The sequence below is a fragment of the Argopecten irradians genome, chromosome 16 (assembly GCF_041381155.1).
Source record: "Argopecten irradians isolate NY chromosome 16, Ai_NY, whole genome shotgun sequence".
Taxonomy (NCBI): domain Eukaryota; kingdom Metazoa; phylum Mollusca; class Bivalvia; order Pectinida; family Pectinidae; genus Argopecten; species Argopecten irradians.
In genome coordinates this window covers 18,027,954-18,044,652 of record NC_091149.1, presented here as the reverse complement: position 1 = coordinate 18,044,652, position 16,699 = coordinate 18,027,954, and the positions used below count along the sequence as shown (strand labels likewise).

Below are 16,699 nucleotides of genomic sequence, written 5' to 3'. Positions count from 1 at the left end.
ACATACCAGTATTAAAATATCTATGATAGTCATGCATGAATGAATTTTAGAAATAGGTTTATTTTTACACACGACTTCACACAAAATGAATCCCTACCACATTTTTTTTTCATTACAAATTTTTACATTTTTCCCTTCAAAAGATCAAAAATAGTCATCCCTATTGATAGGAAGCCAGTATCGGCTTAATCTTACATACCAATTTTCAGTTTTATTAATAGCTGACTTTACAGGTTAAATAAAGTATTTTAGTAGGTTTCAGCTCCACCACTTTCAGTGATTATCCTGGAAACCATATTTGGAAGTCCTATGCTTTATGCACAAAAATCACTCTAAACTAGGGTATATCAGTTCAAAATTCAAATCTTTTCTTAAGTTTCCCGTTAACTCAATAGAATTGAATGTATAGCATGCAAATTTTGTTTCATAGAAATTAAAATTTTCTTTTATGATACAGTGACTTTCTACTGTAAATATTTCTTAGCTACCAGATTTTGCGATTTTCAATTAGGTTCGCAGAGACTGACTTTAGCTGATAAGCTAATTATATAACTGAGATAGATATTAATTCGCAGTGACAAAGAAAGTCAGTTTAAATTTTACAGTCTTTTGACCTTCCAACTGAACCCAAACATTCTATTTTCAGATGGTGACCTTGACCTTTGTAATACTTTTGGGATCTCCTATTAACAGCCAGAATCGTGTGAGGACGTGCGCGGTTAATTGGTGGAGGAAAGCTGGAGTACCTGGAGAAAAACCACCGGCCAGCGGTTAGTACTCTAAGATGGCGGCCGGTTGGCCATCTTTTTTACCGATCAGTCCCAAAAAGCATTATGGAGCAGTCCTTAAATGCAATATGCACAACTAGGATTCTAGGGGAACCTACATATGAAATTTGAGAAAGATCCCTTCAGTACTTTTTGAGAAATAGCGGTAACAAACTTAAACTATCAAAATCCAAGATGGCCGCCTGTCGGCCATTTTGTTCACCGATCGGTCCCAAAATGCAACATACACAACTAGGGCCCTAGGGAACCTATATATGAAATTTGAGAAAGATCTCTTCAGTACTTTTTGAGAAATAGCAGTAACAAACTTAAACTATCAAAATCCAAGATGGCCGCCTGTCGGCCATCTTGTTCACCGATCGGTCCCAAAATGCAATATGCACAACTAGAGTCCTAGGTGAACCTACATATGAAATTTGAGAAAGATCCCTTCAGTTCTTTTTGAGAAATAGCTGTAACAAACTTTAACTATCAAAATCCAAGATGGCCGCCTGTCGGCCATCTTGTTGACTGATCGGTCCCAAAATGCAATATGCACAACTAGGGTCCTAGGTGAACCTACATATGAAATTTGAGAAAGATCCCTTCAGTTCTTTTTGAGAAATAGCGGTAACAAACTTTTAACTATCAAAATCCAAGATGGCCGCCTGTCGGCCATCTTGTTGACTGATTGGTCCCAAAATGCAATATGCACAACTAGGGTCCTGGGGAACCTGTATATGAAATTTGAGAAAGATCCCTTCAGCACTTTTTGAGAAATAGCGGTAACAACCTTTAACTAACAAAATCCAAGATGGCCGCCTGTCGGCCATCTTGTTGACCGATCGGTCCCGAAATGCAATATGCACAACTAGGGTCCTAGGGGAACCTACATATGAAATTTGAGAAAGATCCCTTCAGCACTTTTTGAGAAATAGCGGTAACAAACTTTAACTATCAAAATCCAAGATGGCCGCCTGTCGGCCATCTTGTTGACCGATCGGTCGCAAAATGCAATATGCACAACTAGGGTCCTAGGGGAACCTACATATGAAATTTGAGAAAGATCCCTTCAGTACTTTCTGAGAAATAGCGGTAACAAGAATTGTTAACGGACGGACGGACGGAAGGACGGACGGACGGACGACGGACCACGGACGAAAGGCGATTTGAATAGCCCACCATCTGATGATGGTGGGCTAAAAAACCACCAGCCAGTGGTCAGTACTCGGCAATTGCCCAAAATGGGATTTCAAACTTGCGACCCAGAGGTGGAGGGCTTGTGGTAACATGTTGATACATCTTAACCGCTCGGCCACCGCGACCCCTAACTTTATTACTGCCATCAAACAGAGGTACTTATCTATACAGTAAAACACAGCTATAACGAACATTCATAGTATTGAGGTAAGTTATAATATAATTATAACAGTGATGTTGATGAGCATTGGATACTGACCTCATCCTCAGGAATAAACTCGCCTTCACCGCTGTGTATGGAGCCACACGAAACGCTGTGATTATAGTTGTGGGGTAAAGACCCCGGAGGTGGACTAGGAGACTCTCGATATGACTGGAAAAAAATGTAAATTATTCACTGAGAGACTCTCGATATGACTGGAAAAAAATGTAAATAATTCACTGAGACTCTCTATACAACTCGAAAATCAAAATTGTCAATTATTCACTGAGAGACTCTATATGACTGAAAATCAAAAATCTAAATTATTCACTGAGAGACTCTCTATATGACTGGAAAATCAAAAATATAAATTATTCACTGAGAGACTCTCGATATGACTGGAAAATCAAAAATGTAAATTATTCACTGAGAGACTCTCTATACGACTCGAAAATCAAAATTGTAAATTATTCACTAAAAGACTCAAAAAGATACGACTAGAAAATTGTATATTATTCCCAAGGATACTCTCCATACAACGGGAAAATCAAAATTGTCAATTATTCACTAGGAGATATGCAATACGACTGAAAAAACAAAATAGTAAATTATTCACTCCGAGACTCGCAATACAACTTGAAATTCAAAATCACTAATTATTCAACGAATTGGTGATATTAAGACAAACTGAATAATATTTAGACAAGACAAAGATATTTTTACTGAGAAAAATTTCTTAAGCTATATTGACAAATTGTAGGAAAAAATTGGAGAAATTTATGGTCAAATAGGACTTCACCCTCAAACCTAGGCCAAAAGTTCGTACAAATATCACGGAGTATATGATTACCTGGGATCCGTAGGCGCTATCCGCGACCGAGGGTGGGCCATGCCTGGAGGATACTGTGTCACGGTCTGACGACGCCGGCATGGTAAGGAAGATACGGAGACTGGTAATCTTACTGTTTTGATCCACAAGGCTGATGGCAGTCTCCAGATCAGACTGTTTCTGGATTGGTACTCGCATCTAAAATCATGAAAAAAAAATTCTTATACTTATATTTTCAGCTGCAGTCTATATAGCTACCTCTAAAGTTTCATTGATTGAGATATTGCCATAATTTCTTTCAAGCAATAAATGGTACCATGTTCAATAAGAATTTTATGTATTGTCAGCGAAGAATACTGGAAACTTCTATATTTTAGAGGTGTTCTTATTTTAGCGACAGAAATACTGAAATACTGGTGAAATATCACTGTACTTTTTGGTCAAACCCTTCAAGGTCTATAAGTTAAAACTAAAGATATCCATCATTTCAATACCAAATCTGAACAGGATATGATGCAAGGTTAAAATGCACCAGGCAACAGACACCGACTTTTCTCTTACCCTAGACAGGAATATCCACAATTTTACTGTGTGAGATTTTTCTGTCTCACCCTAGGATAAATTTAAGACAAACTACACGAAACCTTTGCACATACTCACATAGGGTAAGAGAACTGTTCACCCTCTTTTGGGTAAGGTAGGAGATCTCAACCTTCTGGATAAGATTCGACTTAAGCTGTCAAACACTCATTAAAGCATTGTGTTTGACAACTTAAAAAAGAATCTTACCCCTCGGGTTGAGAATGAGTTTTCTTTCATACCTATACGGGTCTAATACTGGCTGGTCTAGGGCAATTCACTCATGCCGCCTGAGACTGTATTGCATGGCTACTTATGCAATAAAGCCTTGTGACGTTACAGCCTCAACAATATTTCAACATTTTTTTCACAAACTTGACTGGTTTTTCTATTAAAGATGCAAAGAACAGAATTTTTGTTGAAAATATCATGTAATTTTTCATGTATGCAAGCCTAGCGTTTTACTACATTTTGTGACCCTCGGGTAGGATATCCCTATCCTTCATATCCACATATGAAAGAGTCTTATAATCTCACTCAAAAGAAGGTGAAAGATTTTATTAATCCAACCCCCCCCCCACCTCCCGTTCCCCATATCAAAAGTTTCAACATATATCAGGATTACATACCTCCCCATTGGCCTGCGTAAAGTACATATTCATATCCATACTATACAACTCCCGCACCTTACAGCGGAGGTTGTCGTACGTCACCGGACGGGCCATGTATATACTCCTGGAAAATAAATACAACACATCATTAGGATACATTTTCAAACATTTAGGTATACATATTACTGGTAATTTCTTTTAAGAATTGCTGCTATATAAAATACAAAATCATCATTCCAAATGATAAACGGTTTTTCGACCAAATAAGCACACAGGACAGTTAAAAATTGAAAAAAAATAAGCGAGGGGGCGCTTAATAGGTTCAAATTTGGACTAGCATTTCACAAAATTATTGGACAAGTGAGTCATTAATTAATTTGCAAAAGAAATCAAGTAGAGAAACCTACACAGATATCATAGTTTTGTGCTGTGTTTAATTCTAGGTAAGTGAAATTGTGGCCTCCAAAAGGAGGAGAGGTGCTCATTGGGTCAAATACTGCAGTTCACAAGTCAGACTGAAACTTTCTATTTATGATTTTGTTGGCAGCAATAAAACTTTAATACAGACATGTACGTAAAATTCTGTATATATATATATACATGTGCATGACTGTACATTATTTTTAAATGTACTAAACTACCAAGGTACAAGACATTGCATGGAGCTACTTAAATTGTGTTTACTTGTGTATGACAGTACAGTATCTATGTATTAAGCCCAGTTCTGAGACACAGAGGGCCCACTTAACTTGTGTAATGAAAGGGAAAGTAATTAGAAGTAAGCCTTACTGACTTCTGAACTCTGATGTATCATCAGGGTTCTCTCTAAGTTTTTTATAAGATGGTTGAATTTTAATAATAGGTGGTTGGGAGGCCATAGGCTCCCCCTAGTGACCAATACTTATTTCTGATAAATATTTCTGTTGTACACAAGGCAATAGATGGCTATTTTTGCCGGCAACAGGTTTTTAACGAGAACCCTGATCATCCTTCTATTTTGAGTCATTTCCAGATTACCTGAAAATATTTTAGTTCAATTCATAAATATACTATGAGTACATACAACGTATGACTGGGTCTAATCATGTTTTAAGGACGTGCTAGATTAAGGAGATAACGTAAGGAAAGCCAGAATACTCAGAGAAAATACACCAACCTACAGGCAACTATGTAAACCCAATGTAGGCTTCACTCTCAAAACTCAAAGGTGTCAGGCTAGTTGTAATATATCAGAACATCTGATTTTAGGCACCAGAATTCGAAGATGTGACTCTCCATATAACCAAACAAGATTAATAGTAATTGGCCTTCACTGCATCCAAGTTATGTAGATGATGCCATGATGGATACAACATAGCACAAGACAGAAGTACAAAAATGATTTGGAATGTAGGACTGAGGGAAGCGAAGATCTTTCTGACTACACATTTTATAAATAAACAATTTACTAGCTGCCTAAAAATTAATCAAAGACAGCTTTTTTTCTGTCGACAACTGTTAAAAGATTACTTAATTATTTGTGAATGTAGTTTTTGCTACAATGATCCAATATTTAAGCATCTTCCTGCAAACTTGGCTACAATATGTAATCTTTAACTCTCATTTGGCAGGAGAAGTTGTCTAGAAAATAGATCTTTACAGTAATGCTACATTAACTTTATTACATATATGTCTACCAAAAGTGATAAAAATCTTTCTAATTACAAACAGCAACACTAAAGTTCAGTTCTAATCCCCCTGTCTGAGAAGTGTTGTAAATGTTTAGGAAACATATGCAGTTATAGCATTCTCAACCCAGTATTGATACAATTACTAACCTCTGATCAGATTAATATATCAATTTATCAACCGTAATGGAAGGTGATTTGGACAACTAAAATATGCTTGCATATTTCATTTTAAATCTAAACTTTTAGTAAACTTTAGTAAATAAACAAATGTTGCTTCAGAGAGACTGTCCCCTCGCTTATTTTGACACAAATATACTCAGTACGAAAATAGGAAAATGTTCTGACCACAATTTGTGCAGTAAAACATGGACTTTTTAAATGGCATTCTGTGATTATCATGCAGAATATATCGTCACATCTTCTGTCTCCTGAATTAAATAGAATGGCCACAGTAAATGAGTGGTTAGGATGTCCCAATATTTTACCACAAGCCCACTATCTTTAGGTTACAAGTTTGAAATCATATGGGGCTGTTGCCAGGTAGTGACCACTGGTTGGTGGTTTTTCTAAGGATTGTCCGGCTTTCCTTTACCAACAAACCTGACATGTCCTGAAATGACCCTAGCTGTTAATAGGACGTTAAACTAATCTAACTATTATAGTACATAGCCATAAAACAATTTAGTGTTGAGTATTCTGTCAATGCATTGTCCTCAATGTCACATGAAACTAAGACAATTTTCTATAATCCTTATGTTACATCACACATGGGTGCTAAGTGGTTCCGCGAATGTTTGCAGAGCCTTAGTAACCAAGGTATTCGTGACCCCGACGATACAAGCTTGTCAACATTTGAACAAGGATCTTAGACACCCACACAGTAATTTTTAAGAGACTTAATACGTAGTGTATCTCGACATTCCAACAGCGGGACATGCAGGATATCAAGCATCGATGTGCACCTCTTTATCACTGGGTACGTTAGACATCAGAATATCATTACTCCGTACCTACGTAGCTATCAATTCCTTAACATACAACAACATAGGCCTCTGTCCGTATCATTCCTCTATTTCTTTTTGAAGATAATTTAAAAAAAAAAAATTCTAACCATACATACATACTCTTAAAATTTCTTATTTAAATGATAAATTTTCCTAACCATAACCTGATTTTGTTTTATTGAAATAAAAAAAGAAAATTTCTTCTAATCTTATACCCTAATTTTTTTTTGATATAATGACAAACTTCTCTGATAAAAATGATTTTAACTAAGTATCTTAGAGGAATAATTTTGACTACAAACATGGATATCCTACACACATCGACTTTAAAATTTGTAATTACATCTTAAGGGTAAATTTGGAGTGATTTACACACCGTCACCATAGGATGTGATATTTGTCTGGTAGGTATCAGGATTTTAATTAGAAACTTACTGCCAGTTTAAGATCTGCATTTATAACATATATGGTTGATAATATCAGAATTTATTAAAGCTAATAACGGTATGTTTATCATTATTTAATTTACATACATATAAATATATCAGGTCATGCAGTATAAATGTGTCATTTTATGTAGGAATTTTATCTGAAATCAGAGTTGCAACTGCGAACGAAACCAACTGATATGAGAAATATCATTTTAAATCTTACTGAAACATATGTACACCAATCATCATTAAAGTAATTCTTTTTGAATTATTCAAGATGGTCGTGTATGGGTTTTTTTTTTGTTTTGTTTGTTTTTATGTGTGGCTGCATTAGTTTCTTATTCTAACTGATGTGTGCAACAGATGTAATCTTCATTAAAGCAATCAGAAAATTTAATGATACTAGCTAGACTATACCGACTGGCGACCAGTTCTCGCCATCTCATCTGCAGCTGTACGATTACCACTCAAATTACGTCAAAGTCATCTTCTGATAGAAAACACTACTATGCTGATTTGCACAAAAAATTGACTGAAAATTTGTGTGTGATCATACATGTACACACGGCGAGAACTGGTCATCTGCCAATACAGTGAAGATACCCAAAGACATCCCAGTACAATCCTATTATAGTGCGATCTTAGTGAAATACACAGCCCAAGATATCCCAAAACAAAATTACAATGAATGATATCCCATTTATATTATATACAAATTTGAGAATTAATACATACTTGTTTTAATTTTACAAGCATGAAAAGAGCTGAAAATGATCTTTGGGAGCACAAATCATTGTATCAACATCTACAGTTCAGTTGAAATGAGTATATACGGTCAAACCATGAAGCCAAGTTGTGGTCTACAATTTCATTTTCGACATTTTTATAGTATTAATTAGTAATTACAAAGTGATTTAAGCAGGTAGGTTTCCATCTAAACATACATAGGACATAAAAAACAAGAAATCTACACAATCTGATTAAAATACAGATCCTAATAACCACTCAGTTCAATAGAGGATCTGACAACATCCTATAAGGGGTCATGTTCGGATGACCTTTTAAAACGTGTACTTCAGATAAAATGCATTTTCCTAAACATTGTTATGTCAATTGATAACTCCATCTCGTCCCAGTATGTATATACATTCAGCTTTGTTGTGCTCTTTGGGCGAGATGACTATAAATAGGAAAATAATTATGAACAGCTTTTTCAAACTAGTTCGTCCCCAGCCAAGATTCTGGCAGTGCAAATTTGATTGGCCATTTCCAAAGGTCACCAGAACGTGCCCCCTAATTGGATGTTGTCAGATCCTCTTATCAACAAAGTTAATAATAAGGATCTGTATTTTAATCAGATTGGAAATCTACAGTGCATAAATTCTGAATTTTAACTGATGTTTATAAGGCATTATACATGTTTTTCTGCCTATTTGAATGATAGTCACAGCTTAATTTATTAAACCTTATGGTTTTCAAAAGATAACTGACAAAAAAATAGCATATAAAAATGATCACCCTTTTATGGTAGATTTAACTTTAAAAGATTAAAAGGGTAATGTGTATATATCAGTAATTTATAGGATTTATATGCTGTCTGCAAAATAATACAAAATACAGGTAGTGTCATTAAATATGTATGGGATTTATGTAGCATTACTTTAAACCTTTAAACATTGTTTGTGTATTCAAATATGATACACCTGTAAGTAATAAGAAGCAATTTTTAAATGACTATGAATATTTCAAAATTCTTGACTATAGCTATGAATATTTCAAGATTCTGTGAATTGGAAATAAGATTTTATGAGTATATCTAGATTAAGATACATACATGTATTAGCAACTGCAGGGATAAAGATGGTCAAACTGTGTAACCAGATGGTCAAACTGTGTAACCAGTTAAAGTTTCTTACAGGAGCCAAAGATTTTCACTAAATTGAAAGAATTCAATTTTGGCAGTTCTAAATTTTCGCTATCTAGTTCTAAATGTATGATTCAAAATTTCTCAACATTTTGCAGATCAACAGTAGTAACAGCGATCGAGTCTTGAACTCACAATAAAATTTGTTTTCACTTTAGCCAATTATACAGTCAGGATCATTTAAGGATGTACAAGACTAAGAAGGAAGAGGAAAGTCAGAGTACCCAGAGAAAATCAGGCTGACAACCTTTAGGGAGCCTAAAGATTAAACCATTGAAACTTTAAAAGCAAATGGGCTACAATGCAGTTCAAATATCTTCCATGCCTCGAGACAAAATCAGAAGATTCCAATAAAAGAGATGACTTATTAAAGGGAATAAAACCCAAGAATCCAGGAATGAGAAGAAGCATGAGAAAAAGAGAAATCAAACAAACAAAAGCTGATCAAACAGAAAAAAGATCAAACAACTGAAAGAACTGCATCGGAGGTAATATGGAAATTATTCTGCTGTGTACACATTCAAATTCAGGTGAAAGCACTAGAAATGACAGTCTACATCTGATGGCCAAAGACGCCACTTAGATCTCGACAGAAACGTGGGGGAGTAGTTTGAGAGTGAACAATTCAAACATCTAACGGGGATATTACTGAAAACACTTGAAATGCATTTTTTTGCTATTTAATTGTACTTGAGAAATTACTAATCCTTTTGTAGTTCGTATAAGATTGCATTCTTAACATAAATCGCTCCACTTGAAACTTGAGTAAGTTAACAGGAGGCCTCTACATGTAAATATAGCCAAGAGAAATAGTAGTGAAAAGCTCTGTTAGCCAATGAAAATTATCGTAGTTTGTTGTCAAGAACGTCCTTTGTTACGACACATAAACTTGAACATTGAGAAAAATCATTTGCTTTATTTCACTGAACATATTTTTACGATTTTGAATTCAAGACTTTATTAACTGAAGAATATGTTAAGTTGACGGATGACTGATAAATCTGAAGGAGGCACGCGAGATTTGTGTCCTATTCCATCTTTCGTTGATTAGTTCAATTGACATCGCCCATTTCTATAAATAGCCTTCCCTCCCACTACTACTTCTGCTTCAGCCGCTGCACTTTGAGGGCTTCAAGTTGTTGAACAGTTCTCTAAATAATGATGACCTTCAGATGTTTAGGACGTACAAGTCCCAATTACCGGTCTGATGACATCATGTTACTATTTACTGTACACAAACGTAAATCTCGAACCACGGCAGCAAGTGGCCAATGGTGGTCGAGTGGTTAAAGTATTCCAGCATGTTACAACTAGCCACCGGTGGGATGTGAGTTTGAAATCTATATAAGGATTTTACCATGTACAAGTAGACTGCAGGGTGCACCAGGGGACATTGCAGAATAAACTTTACTCAACTCCCCTTTATGTCAGGGTTTTGCTTACCAAATTTTGTCAAAATCTGTCAATTGATTAGTTTAGGAAGAGTTCACAGGACAAAGTTGTGTCTACAGACAGACAGACAGCTTTATATATAATAAAACTTTCAATTTCACTGACAAATTCTATGACCCAGTCCTAAAGTATAATAGGCCCTGCCTTGTACAATATTCTCCTTACCAACCTAGCCTGATATCGCCTTCTCGCTGTTTAATTTTTATATAGACATATCATAAGAATGTAATCTTATATCTATTAACACCTCCTATGATTCAACTAAACCTGATCCAAACCAAAAACAAATCCAGAATTAAAGGCTAAAATTTCTAGAACCTTATACTTGAATTTCCACCTATCCTAAATTAAATCTCCGATTAACACAAATGCTGCATAATTAAAACGTGCGAACAACAAGACATATCATTTTACTTTAACAACTCTCTTCTCTAAAATGAATATTTAGTGTTTTTATGAGAAATATGATTATATAGATACACCGTACACAGGTAATTATATTATTGTTGAAATTGAAGAAATCAAATTTAATTTTTTTAGCCAACCACATTTCGATCAACAGTAGAGATATCATTTTGAGACGTATATATATCCTATCATATTTCTATCTAGCTGTGTACCACTATTAAGGAAACCTCTCTATAAAGGACACTTGTCTATAGACTCACAGACTCATCAACCCCATTTAGTGCAATTTACTATAAATGACCTGTGTATAATAGACACCTGTCTATAAAGGATATTTTTGCTATGTCCTTTTGGTTGTCCATTATAGACAGGTTTATCTGCATACACTTTATACAATTATGTGTAACATTCATATATTTGCGATTGTGCTCTCTTGCAAAATTATGATAATTGTAACTTGTAAGAATTAAGTGGTTTCTTAGTTCTCTATGATATACAAACAGCTCTTTACAGATTGTAAGGTGTTACAGAGAGTAAAGATGGATGGTTGGTGATGCGGCTTTCGCTCGTTGATGTCTGAAACAAAATAACAATAGAATACACATATGTATATCTTCAGTGTTTCTATTCTCACCTTTTCTCTCCATTATATTCCAATTTGATTCTTAAGTTCTGGTCTCTTCTCTGTAACAGGAAACATAGTTTGGATAATTACAACTAAGTAACTGATAAGTTGACGTTCAAATATATTATCAAGAGGACATAACTCTAATCTGATGTCTTGGAAAGGGAAGTAACTCTCTTTAATAATGAGTATTTGTGATATTCTTTCATTTTATGCGGAATATTTCCGATTGAAGAGGCATCTAAGGGAAGTTAATCTGATATCTTGTAAAGGGAACTAACTCCTACCAATGATGAGTTCTTGTGGTATTTTACATGAAATGTTTTTGATTGAAGAGGCATCTAAGGGAAAGTTGGTCCAACTTGTACATACCTTGAGATTAGCTATAGCAGCTTTTTGAGCGTTTGGGTTCCCCATTCGGAGCCCCATCTCCAGCTGGGACTGGATGTTTCCCATGACATCCTTGAGTGCCTGGGGATTCCCATCTAAAAATAGACAAAAGTGATGATTGGTCGCTTTATAATACTTTATCTTGTAATGAAGCACATCAAATGAAGAGTATAATTAGCCTTTTTCACTTTACATAACATGAAAATATCTTCCATTTATCAAGAATATTAGCACCGAATTGCTGCATTTAAATAGTTTTGCAATAAGAACGTAATTCATAAAACACATGTAGAAATGAATATTTACAATCACGCGATCAAGCAGCTCAATAACAAATGATTAAAGTCAATGGGACGAAATGGAGTTTTCGTTTGATGTAGCAAGGTGTAGAAAATACATTTGATCTGATGGGCAGGTGGTATAAAAGTCATCTGAACATGACCCCATATGGGATGTTGTCAGATCCTCTATTGAACGAACTGTATCTTAATCAGATTGTAACGACTTTATAAGGCCTATGACTCAGATTTCTCAAAACAAAAGTGCAGACTTCAGTCAAAACTATAAGTTTTTCTCCTTATGTGCCTTTGATATAACTTCTTGTTACTTTAGTCAGTATTTCACTGAAGTTCTTTTTCGAGAAATTAAGGCCAGGACAAGGACCTCTCGCACTTCACTGCATGTCAAATCACATTTTGAAATACCTTCATATAGTTAATAGTTTAAGTATGAAGTGTACAGTATAACATGAAATTTTCATTGTGTAGAAAATATATATTACTATCCTTGAAATGATCTAAAAGTTCCAAGTCATAGAAGAAAGTACAGGGTTTTGTGCTGGGAGATCCATAATGGACTCTGTCGCAGATAAAATGGGATTCCTAATTTATATTATTGGCATGGATTTCAAATTCAGAAAAAAATAGAGGTCCTTTTCATTTTCTGTGTTTAAAAACGATACCGAGACAGAGTTAATGCATATCCTGAATTTGAAAGTACCCACAAATAATTTATTTATACAGTATATGAAATTCAATGTATCATATGATCAAATTGATATCATAACTAATATATTTATATACTCAAAACAAAACTGACATTGTGTGTTGTTTATGAACTCAGTGAAGGAGTATAAGGCCAATTCTCACCTAATATTTACAGCCTCTGTGTACTAGGGCCTGATGATTTGATATACTTAAACTATTGTTGTAGGAGAGCTGAAGATTATCTTAGGTATAGGTCTTTAAAATTTCATAGTCAAGACATTTTGTCAGCTTGATTTTTTTAATCATATGTGTACTATGTACATGAGGCAAAGGACAGTAAAGGGAAGATTGTTCTCACTTGAACAAACTTTGTGTTCCGATATATATTAGAGTACAGTAAAATTCTGCTCGATATATTAGATCACTTTCTTGGGGTACCAAATCATAAACAAATTTTAACACAGTTTAAACTGCCAACACCATGACCATGAAGACCTTTTCTCATTATTGCAATGTCCCTTGAAGAAAAACTGTCTATATAGCCAGGTTGTTTTTGTACACAGATTGATCATTTAGGACCCTAAATAAGTGATCTTATTAAGCAGGTGGTTTTTCTACAGAGGTGGTCGCTAAGGCTGGTTTTATGGTACATTCTAAAATCAACAACACATTCGATCTACACCCCAGAACTAATCATACTAACCATACTTCCATTATTATCTGACATGGCCAATTTCCGCCTTCGTGTAAAAACATTTCCCTTTATACACAAAGACTGTTGTACAGTAGGAACAGCAGTGGAAGTATATTATTTACCTATATACACAGGTACGTAGATCGTTACTGTCGTACCTGTATTTCTTACCTGGACAGGTAAATTTCCTTCATTATCGTTATCAATACTAGATCTTGCCACAAAAATATGTTTATAGCTTTCAATGGCAAGTCCTTTCACCTGAGAAAGAAAATCTATAAAAAGTTGGAAACAATGAAGGACTGTGCTTGACTGTAAACAGAGACTGTTTAGACAATGTGTATCGGGTCTACAGTACCCGAGTTCATTGTATTAAATCTATGGGTTAAATACAGCATGACATCACCGGTAATGTCTACTGTCACATAACAACTGCGTAGAGAGTTATTACAGCAGATAACCTTATACGATTTCATATATATATGAAATTAACAACTTTTTCTAGACACTGAATTACAGAAATATGAATCCTATTTCATAAATCACATCTAAACAGACGAACAGTGATCTAATTTTCAACCCCTGAATTTTTATAATGAACTGGTCTAGTCTTACATTTAGAAGGACCTAAATGTCTCTTCAAGGGAGAATGAGGCTTTATGATACATTCCAAACACTGACGCCATCTTGTAAGCAACTATATATTCTCGTTAACAACATATTAACAATAAATACATTCATAATCAAAGGCTCCTCACAGACAATTGTGCATTCATATATATATATATGTTTACACAGTTATTTGTGAAGCATTTGAATTCACTTTCGAGCCCTCTCATAAAACTAAGCGAAAATTTTTATCTTATGAAAATAAAGCTAAAGTGGTTTATAGAACTTCAGCTTACGTAATCACTTGATAGGAAAAATTAATGCAAACCTTGATCACTGTTATTCCGTTTAAATTAAGGACCTAAAGCCTGTTTTTTTTGTTTATTTTTTTCCCTGTTTGTTTGTTTTGTGCCTTTTCATTATTATTTTACTGAATTTACAAGCACTTCTTGTAAGGATGATTCAATATATCAATTTGAGCTTAAAACCTGCTCTAGGAAACTTTAATTATGATGCTAAAATCATTTTTTTAGTTAAATAAAGTGACCTTGACCTTCAATTCTGAAATGAAAAGTAATTCAATTAAATAACTAAGGTATTACATAAGCCCCTAGCAATCCCCCTCCCATTTGCTTTCCCTTCTAAACATAAATATCATGTAAATGACTTCTCCATTGCCTGTACATTAGAAACTCTTCCATTTTACAACGATAAACAGTAGATTGTCCTTGATAGACAGAAAACATTTGTTTGTATCAAAACAGGAAGTTAATGTGCCTGCCGAGTGTACATGGTCAGTAATATCAATGTACTTCTGTCAGTCTTTTTTTTTAAATCTATATACCAGTGTGGTAACAAGTGATATCAAATTTATAATTGTCCAATGAGAATCAAATAACATGATACTGTCATATCTGAAAAATGACTCTCTGTGCTCCAGGGAGTCCCCCCTTTTTTTTTATCTTTTAGTGAGCAGTATTTCTCAAGATGGTTGTAATGCAAGCCAGGGGTATATTGTGAAGAGTTTTTGATAAAATATCTTCACACATACATCTTCAGAATATTTTGTTTGTAATAACTAGTCTCTGGAATACCTTATCATTAATTCCTTCCAATTTTCCTGACTTTTAGCATCTGACTGTGCAGGGCATTTATTGGGCTAATTATAGTATTCCTAACTAGTCAGTGGGCATTGATGAATTGTTGCCATCTGTCTCTTTTACCAATACATTGTGTATCATACTTGCTTGAAAAATACTAATATTAATAACTTACTAGAGATAATATATTATCACTTTTCACTAAAAATAACATCCTATAGGAATTCTAAATTTTATTTTGAATGTTTTGTCTGATTAAGCTGACATGGTTTGTTACTCAACACTGCATCAGACCCTGTCGCTAGTGTTCATTGGCTTATAATGCTCACGCCAGAGAGAGCAGGAAAAACCAGGTTCCAATCTCATCCCTATCTATTTTCAATAGACTCTTCCAAACTCTCATCTGGATCAGTCCACTGATGAAAAAGTGACTGCAGGAATGGGGAGAGCGCACCAATATGACCTAATGGGCATATTTCCAGGCTCTATAGAACTAGGTACTAATATCCTACAAGCCTGGCAGGAGGAATCACGACTTTATTTACATACTTTCCTACGTTTCATACTTATGTGATATTTTGTCAGAAGGGAAATCACATTATCAGCAGGAAAATTTATTTATCAGTTTACAAGATTAAATTGCTTCTGAAAAATCAGGTTTATCAGACTTGGCATCCTTGTTTAATGCAAAATTAATTTGGTCTTAATTTATTATTTTTTCCCAACAACATGATTTCAATTTTATTAATTTCATTTCCTTCATTTTATAACTACATAATTTGAAGCGGTTTTTTTTAAACTGATTTATAATATCTCTTCATCCTGGTTTGTTTGCTCCCACTAACTATAACCGTATAGGTAGTATACAGGGAGTAGGTGGACTGGTTGGACAGTTATAGTATAATGTGACTGAGTGGGGTGTGCTGCTCGTTATCTTTGGCACCATACTTCAGTGAAATAACACTAAAGAATTGTCACACACCATGCACCCAACCCAATGACAATTACACAACATGTACGTGTACCGTGGCTATTAATATAGCTAGTTGGTTTGGCTTTTGGACATTAACAGCAACAGTCATTAAAGGAATGCCTCCCATGTATGTAGTGTTTTGCATTTTTAATTTGGTTTGGTTTGTTTATTTTTACGTCCTATTAACAGCCAGGGTCATGTAAGGACGTGCCAGGTTTGTTGGTGGAGGAAAGCCGGAGTACCCG

General features: G+C 34.8%; 1 protein-coding gene across 1 annotated transcript in view; it reads right to left on the bottom strand.

Moving 5' to 3' along the window:
• LOC138310483 (mitogen-activated protein kinase kinase kinase 2-like) overlaps positions 1–16,699 on the bottom strand; it is a 69,676-nt gene that overhangs the window by 16,129 nt on the left and 36,848 nt on the right. The window contains exons 3-7 of the mRNA XM_069251711.1: positions 12,075–12,187; positions 11,712–11,761; positions 4,207–4,312; positions 3,020–3,196; positions 2,227–2,340 (exon numbers count right to left, since the gene is read on the bottom strand). Coding sequence (XP_069107812.1) covers positions 2,227–2,340; positions 3,020–3,196; positions 4,207–4,312; positions 11,712–11,761; positions 12,075–12,187 — 560 coding nt within the window. The remainder of the gene's footprint in view (positions 1–2,226; positions 2,341–3,019; positions 3,197–4,206; positions 4,313–11,711; positions 11,762–12,074; positions 12,188–16,699) is intronic.